Genomic DNA, 21,611 nt, shown 5'->3' with positions numbered 1-21,611 from the left:
CTGAGAAGTCCCTTAATAACTATCTTCAAGTTCCTGGTCTCCCAATTCCCAAGAAGAACCAGGAAACAGGCTTCAATTGTAAGAAGAGATATTTAGGACAGACACAGAGACAGTGGTCTTAAAAAGGAAGGAGGCTCTATAAGCTCCTTATAAGGAAAGACCATGTGTTTTAATTCTTTTGTTAATACACTCTGAACTAGGTACAGAGTGAGGGCTGTGAAGATACAGCAGCAAAACTACGCTTGTGAGCTCTCAATCTTTGAAAATGGACTGGGGGAAGGACCACTTACCTTAGATACTCAAAACAGCTATATGAACATAAATGAAATAAAGAACAGGAAAACAGAAAAACTGATGGAGCCGGAAGTTGGTTCTTCGAAAATATCAACCAACTGACAAACTTTTAGTTAGATTGACCATAAAAAAAAAGATGAGCCAACTCACTGACATCAGCAAGGGAAAAGGAGACATCACTCCAAAACTAAATTTATTTTTTTTTATTTTTTTAAGATTTTTATTTATTTATTTGACAGAGAGAGACACAGTGAGAGAGGGAACACAAGCAGGGGAGTGGGAGAGGGAGAAGCAGGCTTCCCAGCCAAGCAGGGAGCCCAGTGCAGGGCTCGATCCCATGACCCTGGGATCATGACCTGAGCCGAAGACAGACGCTTAACGACTGAGCCACCCAGGCACCCCTCCAAAACTAAATTTAAAAGACTGTAAGAAAATGCTATGACTAACTATAGGCCTACAAATTATAACCTGGATAAAATGGATAAATTCCTGAGACACAAACTCCAGAAAATGACTTAAGACGAGAGAGAAAATCCAAATAAATCCATAACAAGAGACTGAACTGGTAATTTAAAAATTTCCCAATTAGGCAAGAAAATTAAATAAAAGACACCCAGTTTGGAAAGAAAGAAATAAAACTACCTCTATTTGCAGATGACATGATCTTTCACAGGCCTATATACTAAGACCTATAAAACATTGTTGAAAGAAATTAAAGACCCAAATAAATGGAAAGACATCCCATATTCATGGGTCAGAACACTTATTAATGTTAAGACGGCAATACTCTTCAAATTGACTTAGGGATTTAATGTAATCTCTATCAAAATCCCAGCAGCCTTTTCTACAGATATTAACAAGCTGATTCCAAAATGCAAAGAACCCAAAATAGCCAAAACTACCTTGAAAAGTAAGAATAAAATTGGAAAACTAACTTACCAATTTCAAAACTGACAACAAAGCTAAGTAAGACAAGTGTGGCTGAAGGATAGACACACAGATCAAGGGAAGAGATCTGAGAGTCTAGAATTAAATTCATTCCGGGCTAATAGATCTTTGACAAAGGCACCAAGACCATATAGTGGGGAAAGAACAGTCTTTTCAACAAATGGTGCTGTTACAAATGGCTATTCACACGCAAAGAACAAATCTGTAACCCTACCTCACACCATATATAAAAATTAACTCAAAATGAATAAAAGACCTAAATGTAAGAGTTTAAAAATTTGAAAGTCTTATAAGAAAACACAGGAATAAATCTTCGTGACCTGGGATTAACACTGATTTCTCAGTATACTACCAAAAGCACAAGCAACAAAAGAAAATAACAGATTTCATCAAGATTAGGAACATTTGTGCTTTAAAGGACATTAACCAGAAAGTGAAAGACAGCTAACAGAATGAAAGATATTATTTACCAATCATATATTTGAAAACAGACTTGTATCTAGAATATACAAAGAACTCTTACAATTCCACAATAAAAAAAACCTGGCAATTTTTTTTTTAAATAGGCAAAGGATTTGAACAGACATTTCTCCCCAAAGATGATATACAAATAGCCAATAAACACATGAAAAAATGCTCAACATCATGGGCAGGAATGAAAAATGGTGCAGTCACCCCGGAAAATAGTTTGGCAATCCCTCAGGATTAAACGCAGAATTCCTGTATGATCCACCAATTCCAAGAGAAATAAAAGCACACATCTATAAAAACTTGGACATGAATGTTCATAGCAGCATCATTTATAATAGCCAAAAACGTAGAAACAACCCAAATGTCTATCAATGAAAGGATAAACAGAATGTGGCATATCCATACAATATTTTCTCACAACAAAAAATAATTAAATACTAATATATGCTACAACATGGATGAACCTTAAAAATAATAATTTAAGTGAAAGAAGCCAATCACAAAAATGTATGATTCTCTTTAGATCAAACGTCAGAACAGGCAGATCCACACAGACAGAATGTAGATCAGTGGTTGCCAGGGGGTCATGGGGAGTGACTGCTAATGTGTATGGAGTTTCTACCTAGTGGTGATGGCTGCACAATTCTGTGAATATACTAAAACTACTGAACTGTATACTTTAAAAGGGTAAATTTTATGGTATGTGAAATAGATCCCAATGAAGCTGTTATTTTTTAAAAATACAATTATACATGAACATGGACATTTCAGAGGCCTGCCTGGACTGTGATCCAGTCTGTTCATTCAGAAACTACCACTACTTCATCTTAAACAGGTTTTACACAAGATTACATATGTAGAAGCAATGATATTCTTACCTCTTCTAAATAAATATTATCAAGATCATATGGCGTTCTGACAGACTCCACCATCCAACTCTCAGGTGTGTTCAAATTCAGGGTGAACAGAGGAGACTGTGGCATATCCAAAAATTTTGCTATTGGACCCTTAGCAAAGCTATTATCTGGAGTGAAAGAAATCTCTGGCTCTAAGACATAACGGTAAAAACTGAAATTTAAAAAAAATAAAATAAAAAGTGAGTACTTTTAATACACCCACAGTCCTTAAGTTCACAGATATCCACACAGGTAACTAATTGGCTTAAAATAAAACAAACTAGATTTGGAAGGGTAACCTCCCAGACTGGTAAAAATGTTTCCAAAGCCATCTCTTGACCTAATTTATGCCTCCTATGGTTTTTGCAGATGCAAGAGAAGAGCGGGAGGGACAGAACTGAGAGGAGAGGTCATTCTTTCTGGTACTGCTAAGGGTGGCTGTTGTTGGAGTCACAAGGTTTCCTGAGCACATGCCTCCCTTCAATGAGGAAAAGTTATTTTTCTCTTAAACACAAAGTCCTAAATGGTGGCTGGGTTCTCAGGTGAGCCCTGAAAACACCATACACAGTAGTTTAAACATTTCTCCTATTCAAGGACAATGTAGAAGCTGAGAACCATTTCAAACAGTATTTGAATTCACTTAGAATCTAACTTAAAAAAACACGGCACATTTTTACATAAGAAATTTCCTGTAGACCCAGCAGATGCTACCCTATTACTACTGCTTTTTATTTAACTTTCTTCATAAATGACCATTCCAAGGTTCAGAAAATATACAGCTAAGCCTGCCCTCCTTCTCAAGATACATGCAAATGAGCCTCAGCAAGCTTCTTCTGACAAATATACTCCAACTTGAAATAACTGCTCCACTTTTAAGATAAAACGGGATAGACAAGTTTCTTTCTGTACCACAGCATATTTTTTTAAATAACTAGGTAAATTTAACAGTTATATTGATCCAAATGCTCTAAAATTAAAGAACTACATAATTCCAAGGGAGGGAAGGGCGAGAGAGGGAGAGAGGGGGAGAGGGGGAGGGGGGGAGGGGGGAGGGAGGGAGGGAGGGAGGCAGGAAGGCAGGCAGGCAAGCAAGCAGGCAGGCAGGCCGGCTGGCCCAAGTAACTTGAGTTAATGCCACCTAAATGCTTCCAGACCCACCCTAAATTCTTAGAACTTCTGATTAGAGCAGAAATTTAGCAAAACTGAACATTCAGTAAATGATCTTTTCAAACATGAAGTCCACCTATAAACCCAATTGTTCCTTAACATTCAATACCAGCTTTCAGATTTAGTACCACGTTTTCGATTGATTTCTTCAACAGCTTGTCTTACCTTTTTAAAGGCATGTCAGAAAGCTTAGATTGGCAGTTCATAAACACTCTTAGATTCATGTTGATCAGCTGGGTTAAAACCTAAAAGAGCAAACCAGAGACAAAACATAAAATTTTCCTACGGAGAAAGTGACTGCTACTTGAGACAAAATATTTACATTTTCTCTTCAGAAACTTATCACTCTGACACGGAGTTGAGAGAACATCTCTTAATATCTCAAGAAAGACAAAAAGATAATAAAAGCCATAAAATCTGCACTGGAGAAATTTCTGGAAATCCCAACTCTGGCATACAACCTAAATCACACACACATATCACTTGGCAAAAACATGGCAAGTGGGCTACTGCAAATCACTGCTCCCCCTTGTGTGGTGAAGCAACTGATGGATAATGGAGAGCTGTCTACACAAGGAAAATTTTAAAGGTTCATCAGTGCAGTTGTTGTTGTCCAAAAGTGTTTATTTAGAACAGGAACAGAAAAGGGCTTAAACTTCATCACCTTTCAGCTAATCCACCTCAAGCAGGACCATGAGGAGACCTAACCACCACTGTCCTCCACTCCTGGGCCAGGACCTCATCTATCTACCCACCTCCACTACAGCCTGACCCTGAAGCAGGCAAGGCCCACACACCCCTGGCCACAGCTGAGGAAAGGGCAAGAGGACACACTTGTCTCTCTGTGAGATAATCGTGTTCTGCCTCTAAGCCTCCAGTCCTTGTGATGTACAGTCCCACTCCAGGGTCCCATCCACATCTGGTTGAGGGAAGGTACAAGATACAGGGTAGGCTCCAAGGCTACAAATCTGATGAGAAGGCAACTCATAAAGGCTTGAAGTAGAGTGATCACAAAGAGGAGAGCCCAACCCCGAACCCCCTGTCCTTGAGCCCCAGCTCTCAGTGTCAGTGGCCTTGGGCCCCCTCCCCCCAAATAGAAGAGTCGCCCTCAGGCCACCCAGCCCCTTTCCCAGGGGTGCAAAGAATAAGTGCTAGACTGTAGGACTCTTTTGTCACCTTTCTACCTTCAGTTGAGCTCTGCTTCCCCCAGTGACTCACCCCAACCCACCCTCAGATGAAACAAAGATACTCAGGGCTTTCCTCCACCTTTCCTGGATCCTCAGGCTGGCTTCCTGACCACAGAGCTGTCCCTAGACCTGAGTCCCAACTGAGGCCTAGGGACATGTTCATATTCATTCCAGGACATGGGAAAACCCTGTTCTCTACCCCCCAGTCCTGCTCAGCATCAACACTGTAGCCCAGCCCCTCCTTACACACACACACACACACACACACACACACACACACACACACGCACACACACAGCAGGGAGAGAGGCTCAGGGGCAGTTGAATGGGCAGTGGTGCCAAGGTCTCATCACACCACAAACTTATTCTTGGCTAGAGAGTATGCGTATTTACACACATCCATAAAAATGTTAGCTGATTATACACCAATAAAACTTCACCTTAAAAAAGAAATACAACTCAAAAAAAAAAAATGTCGAGGCAACTGTCTTTTTGGCAAAGCTCTTAAATTTTCTTAAAATTGTAATATATTATACAAATCTACAAGACATGCCACAATTTGAAAAAATGCTAGTTTTAGAAAAGGAAAATAAAAAAGCAAAATTTTACCTTTTTAACTCTCATTCATTATAAATCAAAATATGGCATAAATCAATTTAATTAAAAGATACCTTGCTCTAAATAGGACATTTTTTAAAAATTACATGAGGAAATCAACCAAACTTCTACCAACTTTCTAAGGTTATGAGGCTGTTTCCAGAGCCATTACCAATCTTTATGAAGACATTTGCTCTGCCAAGATGCCCTGTAGCATTTTCCAAAGCCCTTTGAAGATAACTAGGGGAACAATGACACTCTCAGGGAGTCACAGGGCCTGTGACTTCAGATAAAGAGATGCGAACTGCCTCTTAGGCTATGCCTACCAAGAGCAATGGGGCAAGTCTCTGTGCTTCTCTGGTGACAGGGTCAATGACAGCCACAACATCAAAGTATGTCTCCCCTTCCTTCGGCCTCATTTTAATTGCACTACAGAGATCAAAAAGACAAAACATTAATCTGGTGGAAAACAGAGAACAAAGTTAACCTTTTTTATTAAGACCAACATAACCTATCAGCTCTCTCAGCATTTCCAAAAACACTTCAGATCTAGAACAAGGCTACATGCTGGTTAATCATGTTAATTATGTCTACCTCAAAGTCTGCAAAATCTGCTCATGACTCAAGTTCACTCAAAATGAACAAAAGATGAAAACCAGTTTAAAATTGTATTTAACCAAAACCTGCTGCTTAAAAGCTGATGTTTGTTTTTGACAATTACAAATACTATGCCAACTTTTATTTCCTGGCAAGAAGGGTAGGAGAAGAGAAGAAATAAATGGATTTTTAAAAATAATACAAAGAACATTACAGAAAACTTGTGAGAGAAAAAGGAAATAATCATAAAATCTCACCATCCCAACCCAACCATGCTGTGGCATTTTTCTCTGTAGACCTTCTCAAATGCCTCTATAAAGAGCAGCTATACCTAAAGAATATTAGCAATTTTATAATTCCTTCCTTCCCCCACCACTTTATCATAATGATTTTTACATATTGTTACAATCAAATATCCTGAATAAAAAATAATCTTCTATTTACCAAGTGAATCTGCCATGTTTACTTAAGCTACTCCTTATTGTTGGGCATTTAGATGGCTTGCAGCCTGTAAGTAACTTCATACATACAGTTTTTTTCATACTTGGAAATTTCTTTTAGAGTCGACAAAGTCCTAAACATGAGATTACAGAGTCACAGGATACAAATATTTTTGTCGATAACATGTACTGTCAATTACATTTCCAAAAGAACTGAATCAATTTTCAAGGACATTAAGTTATACATATTCTGTCTTCTTAGTAAGTTAAAAATAGCAGCTGTTTAGGTTTCAGGTTGTCCCTCTTGGGTTTCTGAGGAGAATGTACATTTCCCCACCCGCAGTTTCCAGCTGCACAGCCTCCCTCCAAAGTCATATTGATTTAGATGACTTAAGAGGAGCAGGAGCCTCTGATATATTTTGAAAAGGGATAAACTTGGAAGGATTTTAAAATACATCCAATTTTCGAATGCAACCTGGTGCAGCCACTCTGGAAAACAGTATGGACGTTCCTCAAAAAGTTGAAAATAGAGCTACCCTATGACCCAGCAATTGCCCTACTGGGTATTTACCCTAAAGATACAAATGTAGTGATCTGAAGGGGTACATGCACCCCAATGTTTATAGCAGCAATGTCCACAATAGCCAAACTATGGAAAGAGCCAAGATGTCCATCAACAGATGAATGGATAAAGATGTGGTGTGTATATATATATAATGGAATATTATGCAGCCATCAGAAAAACCTGAAATCTTGTCATTTGCAATGACGTGGATGGAACTAGAGGGTATTATGCTAAGCTAAATAAGTCAATCAGAGAAAGACATGTATCATATGATCTCACTGATATGAGGAATTCTTAATCTCAGGAAACAAACTAAGGGTTGCTGGAGTGGTGTGGGGTGGGAGGCATGGGGTGGCTAGGTGATAGACATGGAGGAGGGTATGTGCTATGGTGAGCGCTGTGAATTATATAAGACTGTTGAATCACAGACCTGTATCTCTGAAACAAATAATACATTAAATGTTCAAAAAAAAAAAAAAGATAGTAGGAAGGGAAAAATGAAGGGCAGGACATCAGAGGGGGAGATGAACCATGAGAGACTATGGACTCTGAGAAACAAACTGAGGGTTTTAGAGGGGAGGGTGGGTGGGGGGCTGGGTTAGCCTGGTGATGGGTATTAAAGAGGGCATGTATTGAATGGAGCACTGGGTGTTATATGCAAACAATGAATCATGGAACACTACATCGAAAACTAATGATGTAATGTATGGTGATTACCATAACATAATAAAATAAAATTTAAAAAAATAAAATAAAAAAAATAAATAAAATACATCCAATTTTCGAAAATCTTAATTGGTCAAATCAATGCCTATCTTTGTTTGCTCTGAACAATGTTTTAATATAGTTCTGGTGCTAACCACTACTGTTCTGTGCAAGAACATTTATCCAGTGAGAGGAAAACAAAAGTGCAAAATAAAATATAACTACCAAAACTGGGTAACTATAGTTTAAATGGGGATGAAGGTTATTTCAAATCTTAACTCCTTTGGAAATAACCATCAAAATAGCTTTGTGCCTGTTATTAAAGCAGAGGTTTTCAATTTTTGATAAAATTAACAATTCCAGCTGTCAATAATTATTCCAAAATAACATTTTTTTTTTTTACTCTAATACAGCTGTTTTCAAAGTGTGGCTCCAAACCAGCAGAATCAGCTTCATATGGAAATTTGTTAGAAACAAACTGTCAGCCACAACCCAGACTTCCTGAATCAGAAACTCAGGGGGTGGGTCAGGCAATCTGCACTTTAACAAATTTTCTAGGTAAAAGCCAAAGTATGAGAGCCACTGCCCTCAGATAACCTGGACTTCTGTGCTTGTCTAGAATTCCAGAAGGAAAAAGCTCACTAGAGAACAGCATTATATAAATTCTCACAAAGGGAAGAAGAAGAGAAGTCCCAAAAAGAGTCCTATAGAGTATAGCATCTGAGTCAGGCAGGCCCAGGCCAAAACCTGTGAACCTGGCAGGTCTGGGCAGAGTTCTGTGTGACATGTTAATGTTCTGACCCACTGTTCTAAGTGATCTGCAACAGGCATAACCAGAAACTGATCCTGGTTGACCTTTTAACCACTCTATATCTCTATAACAAAAAAGAGTAATACAAAAGCCAAGATTAGAGGAACAGTGGTATGGAAATGGAGAACAGTATAAACTAACAATATCATGTGGAAACATACTTGCTGTATTAGAGAAAAGACCAGAGTAAGGCCAAAAGTGACAGACACAGGAACAAGACTTGGGGGTCATACACATTTTCATGAGGTGAGTAGAGCAAACATCAAAGAATACAGTGCTTCCCCAATCTTAAGGTACACAAGCGTGACCTGGGGGGATCCTGTTACAACGTAAATACTGACTCAGAAGGTCTGGTCTGGGGCCAGATATTCTGCATTTCCAACAAGCTCCCAGATGATGCCCCACTGCTGTTCTGTGAGCCACACTTTTAGGGCAAGGATATACATAACCAATAATTCAGACCTTTTTATTTCTCACATAAATAAGAAACGTCTGATTTAAGTACAATGCTCATTTAACTAACACAACCCCAATAAGAAGAATTTCTCTAATTATAATTTGTCTCACAACAGAATTTGTAATTAGAGCATTTTAATTATATAAGACTCATGGAGAAAATGATGTTCTAAAAAGGGAAGAGATTCTGGCTCAGGACTCACTATCTTGGCCCTGAAAGGCAAACAGGATAGCAAGCCAATTGGGAAATATGTTTCCTGTGGTAATAACTAGTTGGGTTACTTCCTGAAAGTATACAGTGATGAGAAAATGGGTGCTAATGGGCAAAATCCAACTAGGATTAGCAAGGAGCCACAGAAGTCTTCACTCACTGGCGATGTAAGAAGTTAGGACACACAGCCAGTGAGAAGGGAGAGAGTCTCCATTCTAGCTTGGATCCTCAAACAGTCTGGTCAAATTTGATCCCCACAAGAACTGGCTGTAAGAAAGCATGGATCAATGAAACCAAAGTCCAATCTACCCCAGACTAATTAAATCAAAATCATAATGGAGCAGGATGCAGGCTTCAATATCTAAAGCCTCTAAGGCACAATCAAGATACATAACCTTGCCTGACTACATACATCAACTGTAGGGGTTCTTCCTAAAAACAACTTAATCTTAAGTCTAATCATGAGGAAACGACCCAGACTATGGACATTCTACAAGATAACTGGTCTGGACTCTTTAAAAAGTCAGTCATAAAAGACCAAAAAAAAACCCCAAAGAACAAAAAACACAGGGAACTGTTCTGGATTTAAGGAGACTAAAAAAGACACACAACAAAGAACTGCAACATGTGATCTGGACTAAATCAAAGAACACAACAGTTTTCAAAGGTCATTACTGGGGCCTTGGAGAAATGTGAATATGGACTGTGTACTACTAAATGTCACTGTATCAAGGTTAAATCTCTGAGGTATACCAACAGTGGAGACACTCCTAGTGCTCAGGAGATACATGCTGAGGAATTCAGGCATGATGTGTAATGATGTCTGCAATGGACCTTCAAATAGTTCAGAAAAAATTTAAGTACATATAAGTTTGTACACAAACATAAATATACATTATATGTACTATACATACATACATATACACAAACCCACACATAGATGACAGATAAACGTGGCATAATGTTAACAACTGGTGAAGCCAGGTTAAAGATATCTGGATGTTCACTGTAATAATCTTTCAACTATTCTTTAGCTTTGAAACTTCTGAAATAAAAAACTCAAAACCAAAAGGCAAGGACTTTTTCATAATGCTAAACTTATTTTTATTTTATTGAAAACAAAACCGTTTTCAATAAAAGATGAACAATACAAGTGCTCTAACAATCTGTTTATTTTTGAGTATGAGAAAACTAAAACTGTTTCATTAAATTCTTTCTGTTTTCTAAAAGGGTACAGTCAGAACTGTGTCAGATTTATTTAGAAATAAATGTCAACTTTTATGCAACTGAGCTCTGTATATGAATTCGGCATATGAAAATGAGTATATATGAAAACTGCACACTGGACAAATTTTCCATTCCAATAAGAACTTATGTACACACTTCATATGAGGTAAAGACAACCTTAGGATTTTATTCAAGAATATGCATAAATTCAATATTAATTCTGTACCTATGTCTGTCTTCAAAAAACTGGTACTCGATTCTTGCATCTCCTTTTGGTTGAGCTGACAGGAGAGCATCCACCTTCATTACCAAGTCACTTGCCCTGAAAGACATGGTTGGTGAAAATTTAGCATCTTTAACTGAAGGTTTTTCCAATTATTGCTGAACATAATATAATCAGCCTAAGTACTGAATGCCAACAAGATGGTTTGAAGAACATATGAACTTTATACCAAATGGCAAGAGAAAAACTGGCAATTATATAGTCCACAAAGACTCCACAAAGAGGGGGGGTGGTCCAAGGGCACATCACACCAAGCCTATGCCATGATATGATGGCTTCAAGTCTTGGGAACACCTCCTGACCTGCATCAGGGAAGTGTTTCATAGGCCAGAACAAAGGGCATCACTAAAAAGCCACTGAGGTAGGAGGAAACCTCTTTATCTGTAGCCTCATTATTGGTTGAGATGAAAAAAGATTCCTTCCTCTATCACACAAGACTTGGCAAAGGAACTACTCTGGCAGCTATAAAGGTCAATATATCACTAAGACATGCATCTTAAACTCTGCAGCATGAGGGTATATGAGATGAAGAGAAAAACCGTAAGAACTTTTAAATTTTATATCTTCCCACTTATTCACCAAAGAACACTATCAAAAGAATGAAAATGCAACCCATGGAATGGAAGAAAATATTTGCATATCATCTATCTATAAGAGATTGATACCCAGAATATTTACATATTTACATGGAACTCCTATAGCTCAATAATAAAAAAACAATTAAAAATGTGCAAAGTAGGGGCACCTGGCTGGCTCAGTTGGTGCAGCGTGCAACTCTTGATCTCGGGGTTGTGAGTTCCAGCCCCACTCTGGATGAAGTGATTACTTAAAAAAAAAAAAAAATGTGCAAAGCACTGGAAAGATATTTTCCCAAAGATATACAGATGACTAATTAGCATGTAAAGAGCTGTCAATATCACTAATCATTAGGGAAGTGCAAATCAAACAACAAAGAAATACAACTTCATACCCATTAGGGTGGGTTATTACCAAAAAAAAAAAAAAACAAAAACAAAAAACAAACCACCACCAGAAAATAACAAGTACTGAAAAAGATGTGGAGAAATTGGAACCCTTATGCATTACCGATGGAAAATAAAATGGTATGATCTCTGTGGAAAAACATACGATGGTTCCTCAAAAAATTAAATATAAAAATACACCTTTCAACTATATTCATTTGATATAAAACCATGTGTATATGACTTATAGGCTCTAGTTATATAGCAGGTACATGGACCAGTTAAATAATTCATTTTCTTCCACTGGGAAATAACTCATTAAAATACATTAGTTAGGGGCGCCTGGGTGGCTCAATCAGTTAAGCGTCTGCCTTCAGCTCAGGTCGTGATCCCAGGGTCCTGGGACTGAGCCCCACATCAGGCTCCCTGCTCAGTGGAGAGCCTGCTTCTCCCTCTCCCTCTGCTGCTCCCCCTGCTTGTGCGCACGCTCTCTCTCTCTGTCAAATAAATGAATAATATCTTGAAAAAAAAATACATTAGCTAATAATAACACTGAAAGAATTAAAATAAAAATTAAAAACCAACAATAACCAAATCATCACCTTTGGAGGTTGCAAGAGAAACAACTCATTATTCTATACTAGTAAATAAAAGAAAAGCATTTAACCTGACTTTCCTTTCATGAACAAAATAAAACAGATAAGGGAAAATATCTCTTTACAAAAGTATCCCAAGATAACAAAAACAAAAACTAACCCCTCTATTCTTGCATATGTTTGAATTTTCCACAACCAAAAAAATGAAATGGAAAGACCTAATTCAGTTCTTTAAATAAATTAACTTGTTTCAACAGAAGCAAAAATAAAGACCTGAATTGAAAAGCATTATTATGTGTTCAAACTGGAAATAAAACACCACGAAATAGGTAGCATGAGGAAAGTTCAACTAACACAGTACCTATGACATGCACTAATTAATTTTTTCCTTGGGAGAACTTACACATCTTCTTCTACCCGAAGCTGTTGAATATGGGATTTGATTTTCTGTCCTGAAGTTTTTAAGATGATATTTTCTAGGAGGTGGAAATCGTCCTGATTAAAGAGTTCACTGTCCTCCAGTGGCCCAATGATCTGTGAAGAAGAACAGGTGGTCGGTGCTAGACTCACAGCTGGAAAGAAGCCCTCTGCTGTCCTCAGGCTATCTTACAAACCTAATCACTTTAAAGACCCAAGACTTGTATACATCGAATAAAATCAATGAAAAAGGTAAAAAGAGAACCCAAATCAACTCATCCAGTTATTTATTTACTTATCAATTTCTCAACTACAGAGGGTAGACTTGTATACTTCACAATATTTTTATAGTAAGCAACTCTGAAGTAAAACAAAATAGTGACATAGTTTCATTAATTCTCGCTGAATATAAAAAAACAGAGCCAAACCAGAGATGCAGTGTAGTGAATGACAGCAGAGATTTCACCCTCAGTGCTAAGAGATTAAAGTTTGGTATATCCCCCCCAGTCTCATGTCCCTGGCTGTAGATATGTATGAAATAGTCTAACCCTGCGCCAATGAAGGTGACAGAGACTACACAACTATGAACACAGTCCCCACAGGGGATGAGTACTTCGTGTATCAAAGACTTATCAACTTATTCTCTGAGAGACACCACACTCTCACTGCCACCGTACATGTGGCAGGACATAATTATACAGCAGGAAGGTTTTACACAAGGATGCTGTGAAAAGCAAACCTCCTTTGAAATAAGGGTGCAGAAATTATCATCAGCCCTGCATATGCCCCAATCCCCTTTGGAAAGAGTGGCTCTGTTTGAAGAGTTTACTAGCTTTGGACAACACTGCCAAGCCTGTTCACTGATCTAATTTGAGGTCAAGTTTGTCTCAGGACAAAATCCTCACCCTTCCATTGCTGATCACTGCCCTCTGTCCCTTCTTCAGCTTCAGAACATCCCTGCAGTACATGGCATGAGACAAAATGAAATCCATTTTGGAAGACTCAAAGACCTCTTTAAAAAGACTGAAATCCATGCCCTAGGAAAGTAATTGTTATTAAGGAAAAGTAATTGTTATTAAGCAAGCCATAAAATGAATAATCATAATGAATAAATCATAAAATGCTCTTTCAATGGAAAGTCAGAACTAATTTTAAGAATTAACATTATGATGTCTCAATTCTCCACTCCTCCCATTTCCTCCCACCCTCCCACTTATCAAGTAATGCTTATTTCCTGCTCCTATTGTTTTATGTGGTTGCGCCACTGGCAAATTATTCTTCATTATACCTTTATTCTGCATTTTAAAATCTTGCTAATTTCAAGGGCCTTTTTTCTAACGGAAACATCAAGTATACTCATCATTTTATAAGAATTTTAAATCTACAAAATAGTCCAAGAGGTAGTAACTTACATAATGAATACATGTGGGGGCTTATATCAGAACACATCAAGAACACAAAAGCTCTAACTCATAAGAAACTTCAATCACAGTTTTTTTGCTCTATAACAAATCAAATATTGCCTGTCTTTTAAAAACTATATAAAACAAATGGCTTTGTTCTTAAAACATGAATTTATATGAGTCATATCTTAAAACTTTATTTAAAGGTATTAAAAGTGGTAAGGGGAATATGGCAGAATTGTTATATCTTGGAAAGATTCTTCCAAACTAAGAAAAGACTCTGAAACTCAGTACTAAAATCACAAATCCCAATCATGAACAAGAGACATCAGACCATGGGAATGAACTTCTGTGGAAAGTAACCCCATGCAACACACAGAGACTTACCCCGACAGAGAACCCCCCAATGTCAGCTCCTGCAGCCAGGGCCTCTGCAGTCTCCTCCTTGGCCATTTTTGTGATGAAATTCTTAGCAGAGTTGGAGGTCTGTGTTTGGAGAGCTGCCCAGATTGCTCTGGAGATCTGAGTGTTCTTATAACTTATATCTTCACTAGGATTATTGATCATGCTTATCCTAACATTGTTACTGGATTTCTATTTACAAAATGGGAAATAAGAGTTATATGGTAGATGTTTTGAACTTAAAAAGTGGCATTAACATCATCATATTCCATTAAGTAGCAAATACAACCTCTCTTCAAGGTCTTCAGTCCTCTTCTGTATACAGAATAAAATTAAAATGCTATAGCCAGGCTTTCAAACCCCTACATGAACTGGTCCCCAGTCTACTTTTCCAACTTCATTTCTTACCATCCCTATATATATAGCTCCATTACAGACCATCAGAGTCCTGTATTTCCCAACACATTTTGTATTATTCTAACACACTCCACGCTTCATGTTGGCATACAAAACCCCAAGTCCATCCCATATTTCCTCCCCTCAGTCCCAACCAATCTTCAGGCTTCTATTCAAATACTTCTTTGTTCACATGGCCTTTCCAGATGCCTTGCAAAAAATTAATCTCTCCCTGGGACGCCTGGGTGGCTCGGTCAGTTAAGCGTCTGCCTTGGGCTCAGGTCATGATCCCAGGGTCCTGGGATCAAGTCCCACATCGGGCTCCTTGCTCAGCAGGGAGCCTGCTTCTCTCACTGCCTGCTGCTCCCCCTGCTTGTGCGCTCTCTCTCTCTCTCTCACTCTCTCTCATAAATACATACATACATACATACATAAATTCTTTTAAAAAAAAAATTAATCTCTCCCTGAGTAAAAACATAAGAATCCATGTTGGAAAAGTTATCTGGGACCCATAAAACCTTGTGTCATGAACATAAGCAACAAAAAGTCATACTAATGTGTATCTAAGGACGCATACAAGAATAGTGATAGCAGCATCCTTCAGAATAGCCCCTAACTAGAAAAAAACGCCACTGTCCATCAAAAAGATTAAACAAAGTTTTATAACTTTGTGGTATAGCCATACAATACAATACAGCACAATGAAAAAGAACTAACTACCACTACTTGTAATATCATGGATAAATCTCAAAAATGTTGAGTAAAGAAGGCAAACATAAATAGGTGAAGGGGGTGATGGAGACACAAGCAGGAGAGGGCTTTCTGGAATTTGATAATTCTGTATTTCTTGACCTGGGTGTGGTCACCTGGATGTTCCCTTTGTGACACTATGTAACCTGTGATTTGTGTACTTCTTTTGATTCTATATTTTATTTCAATTAATTTTTTTTTTTAATTCTCAGGGCACTTGGGTAGTACAGTAGGTTAAGCATCCGACTCTTGGTTTCAGCTCAGGTCATGATCTCAGGCTTGTGAAATCAAGCCACGCATAGGGCTCCGCTCTCAGCATGGAGTCTGCTTAAGATTCTCTCAACCTCTCCCTGCCCCTCCCTCTAAAATAAATTGAGAAAAAAATTTTTCAATTCTCCCTTCTTGTTCTCCCACTCTACCACCACTCAAGCATTTATAAATTTGAGTTAGAATCTTATGTATCTACTTTCCTTCATCCTGATTTAACTTTGTTTTGACCACACCATCTGGTCTACTCCTTTAGACCATAAAGGCACTTAGCATGTTAGTGAAGTTGAAATCACCTTGATATTTTAGTACTTCAATAAGCCTCCTCGGGACACAGGGTGGTAAGGGGACGTGGGAAGGGTATGAAATTTGGATGAAGAGTCAATCTGAAACTGCTCAGGAAAAGGAATTGTAACAGCTCATTCTCTGACAATAACACTCTCTAGAGGAGTCCATTTCTTCCCAACCATTCACCACTGCCATTCACTCAAGTTCTACAATTTATGTGCTATGTGTATTTCAGACCATCTATATGTGCATCCCTCTGTGTGCCTAGATCTGCTTCTATAATATGAGGACTAAGGTGTCTGCATGGTATTTCCCCACATCTAGACCTCCTTCAATGAAAAGGCCCTGCCTTCCCCATGCAATATACAGCATGATCTTTGCAGCATCTCTGCAGCAAAACATGAAGTCACACAATAAAAACTTGTCTATGATAAGCATCTCATTTTTTTTTTCTCTATAAGAATCTATACCCTTAAATAAAGTCAGAACACTGCAGTCTCCCCTCTTTTCTCACTATTGGGCAGACCTTCGAAGAAACAATGGTCCTTTCCCTCAAGTACTAAAAAAGCAGGACTCCCGCTTCCCACCCAGAACAGTAACATCAGCACACAGAATGGAGGTGCAGATACTTGCCTGATGTTTAATAGCATCATACAGTAACTGTCTTCCAGAAGGGCTATCAAAATCCCCAACAATCCAAAAAGTTACAGGCCTAATAAAAGAATCATCTGTAGAAAAACAAAAACAACACACTGAGTCGGAGGGAAGAAAGCACATTCTATGTTTCAATATTGTTATTAAGCCAAATAATTTCTGAAAACCATGCAAAAAATAAGAAAATGACAAGTTTAATAAAGATACAAAGCAAAAGTAGTGAAACTTCTATACTAGAATGAAAGAAGGGTAACCTTCCATGTGGCTTAATTACAAACTAGGAACATGCATTTATTAATTCTACTATGGCTCAGGCAACTGTTAACATATACATGAAAAAGAGCCTTTGAACATGTGGGTAACATATCACAGTCTTTAATCATACTAATTTGTAACTTTCTGAAATAGAATTCTTCGCAAACATTTATACAATTTATACAAATTTTATCTGCATTTGACAAATTATCTACTGTTACCCACAGGTTCCAGAAATGTCACAATAAAGTGTCAATAAATTCTGAATCACAACATTGCCTGGAACCACATAAGATAATTAAGAAAAGAACCCAAACATTCTGAAGTTTAAAATTACCATAGATTTCCTTGGAGGACATTCCTAGAAAGAGGTAAAGGAAAAAGAGTAGAAGAAAATGTCATTGCTATAACTGATGCCTACCTTAAGAGTCAAAATTTTAAATAATGCCTAATATGATCAATCTTCTCTCTGCCCCGTAGTCCCCTTAGCTGTATAGCACTGTTCCAGGGCCCCTCGGAACCAATTTCTTTGAGGAACCAAATGGAGCAATTGCTTTTATTTACACAGATATGGGAAGCCAGAAATTCTCCCTAGGACAAGGCTACAGCATAGATAAAAATAGCTGCCTTAAATGACAGTCAGTGCTTTGAAAGGATAGTAAGATTGGCCAGAGGGGGAAAGGATCTGTCTGCCATTAAAATATCATTTCACACAGTATTAGCCTAAATAACTGACTCCATATTAAAAATCAGTTTTAAAATGTGCACAAGGATTCCTAGGACCAAGTTAATCTTATAAACCCTAAAAAATTTAACTCAGTGTTGTCACTGAAGAGGCAAGTCAAACCAATTTTCAATCCATTAACCCATGTTTAAATCATAAATGTTTTCACATTTTGAATCATGAAAAAATATTTCATTTCACCTTAATAGCTAATAAATAATATCTAATAAAAGAAAACAACATTTGAATTTTCAAAAACTCCACTTTTTGGTGTTTCAAAAACTCCATAAAGAATTGAATTTTAAACAGGTATTTTCTGGGTTCAAATCATTAAGAAATAATTAAAAAAAGAAATGATGAAATCTCTTTCTAGCAGACACTGTAGACTGAATTATTTCTACAAATACCAAAAAATAATAAAAGAAATGATAAAATCTCTTTCTAGCAGACACTGAAGATTGAATTATTTCTACAAATACTAAAAAAAAGAAAAAAAAAATGTTGAATCCAAGATAAGCCTAAAATGGATTACCTTTCTTGGTCAGATAGTTCATACTATTGGCTATAGCAGCAGTCTTGCCTTGGGAATCCAAAACAGTAAACCTAGCATAGTCATCCACAAAAAAGTTATCTGGAAGAGAAAGTTGAAATAGATTCATAATTAACGTGCCTAAATTCAATCTAATGTTAATATTCAACTGATAATCTGATTTGTCCATAATACAAGATATATAAAAATACATGAGTGAAATCTATTGTTTCAGGTTTATTGAACAATTACTGCCCTCGGACCATGCTCTTACCGTTCACTTCCCCTCGAGTTACTTTTGTTAAAATCCCAGTTTCATGTAGTCATTCCTTTGATCTAAACTACCCAGTAATTTCTTCCTACCTACAAAATGGTCTCCATCCTGTATCAGAAACCCTCTATCTCTAAGAATCTCCCCAATCTTATGCATTCTTGCACTCTAACACTCTTCTCTCACCATCCTCCAAGCATAGGTGGCTCATCCACCCCTCCCTCTATGTCTGTCCACCCACTCACCCATCTACCCTTTCACTCAACAGACCTTACCAAGGACCTACTATCCTTTAAGTCAATATTCCAGTAAAAGGAAAGAAATGGTAAGTAAGACAGACACAGCTCATGACATCATGTAGGGGAGGGGAGAAAGCACCAAAAGTCTTAAAGTCTTAAAACATAGTATCCTTCTAAGAAGGTCCCAGGACAATAAAGGCCAAGAACAGTGTAGGTAACAAGGGAACCAGGACCCCTGGGTGAGAAGGATGCCAGCTGCTCCTTCACAGACAGCTCCAAAATGTTCACCAGGCAAACTACATTTTAGCCCCTGTGAGCCAGCATCATTCCACAGCTGGTCACTTCAACATTCAGTGGAGAAAGATATCCAAACACACAGAACTACTGTTGTGCTCCTTATCCATGAATACTCCAAAGAGAACTCTTTATAGTTTAGTTTAAAATGATGGGGGCGCCTGGGATCGAGCCCCGCATCACGTTGGGCTTCCCTGCTCAGTGGGGAGCCTGCTTCTTCCTCTCCCTTCTGCTCTGCCTCCTTGTGCTCTCTCTCTCTGTCAAATAAATAAGGAAAATCTTAATAAAATAAAATAAAGTAAAATGATGGAAACAACAAAAACTTAGGACAAAAACTCCCAATACTGCTTGACTTGCTCTATTAAAACTTCTGGTAAAAAGCTAAAACCTAACTATGAAGAAACAGTTTATGTCACTTTCTGACTACTTCCTTTTTCAAATATAAGCAGAGATGTACATCTTCCTCTATCTAAAAGAAAGGGAATTCAGCTTCAAGGAGATTAGAGACAGGTGCCATAAACTAACAACCACACCTAGTGGAGTTCTGTGTGCATCACACCCTACCACAACAGCAAATGCCCGTGGTTTGTACTTCTCTGTTACACCTATCTTTTCTCACCCAGTGAGACTTCCGCAAAGTGGCCACAGCTCCACCTTATTTCCAGCTGTTTGCTGAAATGGCCTTCAGAGCAGCAAGGAAAGGCATAAGGAACAAATTGGCATCTGGGCTTCACACAACTACCCCTGAAAAGGTATTCTTGTGAAAACAATGTAAACACTCATCAACTGAAGATTAGGTAAGCCAAGTGTGGACTGTGTGGACTATCCATACAAGAAAATATTAGTAAGCCATAAAAAGGCAAAAAAGTACTGAGACATGCTACAACACGGATAAAACTTAAAAACATTATGCTAAGTGAACAAGAAGCCAGTCACAGAAAGCTCCTAATTATATGAAATACCCAGGAGAAAACTCCCTTAGAAACAGAAACTAGATCAGCAGCTGCGGAGGGGATAGGAAAAAGGGAAATGGAGAGTGGCTACCAATGGATACATGGTTTCTTTTTGGGGGAATGATATATGTTCTACAATTAAACAGTGATGATTAGACAACTTTGAGAATAGGCTAAAAATTGTAGACAAGATTGTGAAAGACTGAGTTTTACGGCATGTACACTTTATCCCAATGAAGGTTTATTTTTAGATAGGCATTCCTAGCCTCTCAGAGTCAAACCACCTGGGGTGTTTGTCCACATCACTGCTAGCTGATTCCAGAACAAGGATGAAGAAAAGACAGCTGCTTAACAGCTTTACGACTGTAAGAAAGTCAACAATACAGATGTAGTCTCATCACCTAAGGCCTAAAAAGCTGGCATTTAAAAGACAATGGAGGGGTGCCTGGGTGGCTCAGTCAGTTAAGCGTCCTACTCTGATTTCGGCTCAGGTCATTTTCTCAGGGTTTTGAGAGGTTCTGCACCAGGTGTGGAGCCTGCTTAAGATTCTCTCTCTCTGGGGCACCTGTCGGCTCAGGTCATGATCGCAGGGTCCTGGGATTGGGCCCCCGCACCGGGCTCCCTGCTCCACAGGAAGCCTGCTTCTCCCTCTCCCACTCCCCCTGCTTGCGTTCCTGCTCTTACTATCTCTCTCTGTCAAATAAATAAAAATAAAAATAAATCTTTAAAAAAAATTTTCTCAAAAAAAAAAAAAGATTCTCTCCTTCCCCACCTCCCTCTCTAAAAAAAAAAAAAAAAAATGGATATTTTTCAAAGTTTACAAGGATTTATACACGAAGAATTTCTCTCTTTTTGGAGAAAACTCTTATGAATTTAGAGACTCATGTTATGAACTAAAGGTGAAATGAATTAAAACAAGATTGTGTCATAATCTTGGGTTATCTTCTAAACACTGCAATCCAATAGATGCAAAGATTCTGAAACACAAATGAAAAAAAGCCCAAAGTTGTTCCTGAAATGCTTCTTACTGGTTGCTGTTAAATCCAGGTATTCTCGCTCAGATGTCAAAATCCTAGAATTGATTCGTGGAACAACATTTGGCTGATTCATGATATACTCTACCACATCCTGATCATGGGACAGTTCACCCTACAAGAAAAAAAATTAACAGGGTGGGGGCAGGATAAGAGTTAAACAAATTAGAGCAGTAATAATTTATTAGAAAGTAAAAAGTCATTAACTTTACAATCAATAGCTTCTTATGTATTGATAACACTTAAAAACAGAAGTTTCCATGTTACAGGTTCCTATCATTGCCAAGCACAGCTTGACAGGTTATGTATGTATATTATCTTT

At 38.0% G+C, this 21,611-nt stretch overlaps 1 protein-coding gene across 2 annotated transcripts in view; it reads right to left on the bottom strand.

Annotated features, from left to right (window-relative positions):
* The window catches only part of UGGT1 (UDP-glucose glycoprotein glucosyltransferase 1), a 110,954-nt gene that overhangs the window by 29,008 nt on the left and 60,335 nt on the right, over positions 1 to 21,611 (bottom strand). Inside the window, exons 19-29 of one of the 2 annotated variants that reach the window (XM_028101260.2) lie at positions 21,284 to 21,404; positions 18,502 to 18,600; positions 17,583 to 17,606; positions 16,970 to 17,064; positions 14,621 to 14,827; positions 13,736 to 13,867; positions 12,817 to 12,947; positions 10,799 to 10,894; positions 5,887 to 5,989; positions 3,942 to 4,021; positions 2,592 to 2,781 (exon numbers count right to left, since the gene is read on the bottom strand). In XM_028101260.2, coding sequence (XP_027957061.1) covers positions 2,592 to 2,781; positions 3,942 to 4,021; positions 5,887 to 5,989; positions 10,799 to 10,894; positions 12,817 to 12,947; positions 13,736 to 13,867; positions 14,621 to 14,827; positions 16,970 to 17,064; positions 17,583 to 17,606; positions 18,502 to 18,600; positions 21,284 to 21,404 — 1,278 coding nt within the window. The remainder of the gene's footprint in view (positions 1 to 2,591; positions 2,782 to 3,941; positions 4,022 to 5,886; positions 5,990 to 10,798; positions 10,895 to 12,816; positions 12,948 to 13,735; positions 13,868 to 14,620; positions 14,828 to 16,969; positions 17,065 to 17,582; positions 17,607 to 18,501; positions 18,601 to 21,283; positions 21,405 to 21,611) is intronic. The other variant, XM_028101261.2, reaches the window with a different exon arrangement.

The sequence above is a fragment of the Eumetopias jubatus genome, unplaced genomic scaffold (genome assembly GCF_037043125.1).
Source record: "Eumetopias jubatus isolate StellerSeaLion01/CBP00866 unplaced genomic scaffold, mEumJub1_p1.0 scaffold_3, whole genome shotgun sequence".
Lineage (NCBI taxonomy): Eukaryota > Metazoa > Chordata > Mammalia > Carnivora > Otariidae > Eumetopias > Eumetopias jubatus.
The sequence above is the reverse complement of the archived record's forward strand: the minus strand, read 5'-3'. Positions and strand labels throughout refer to the sequence as shown.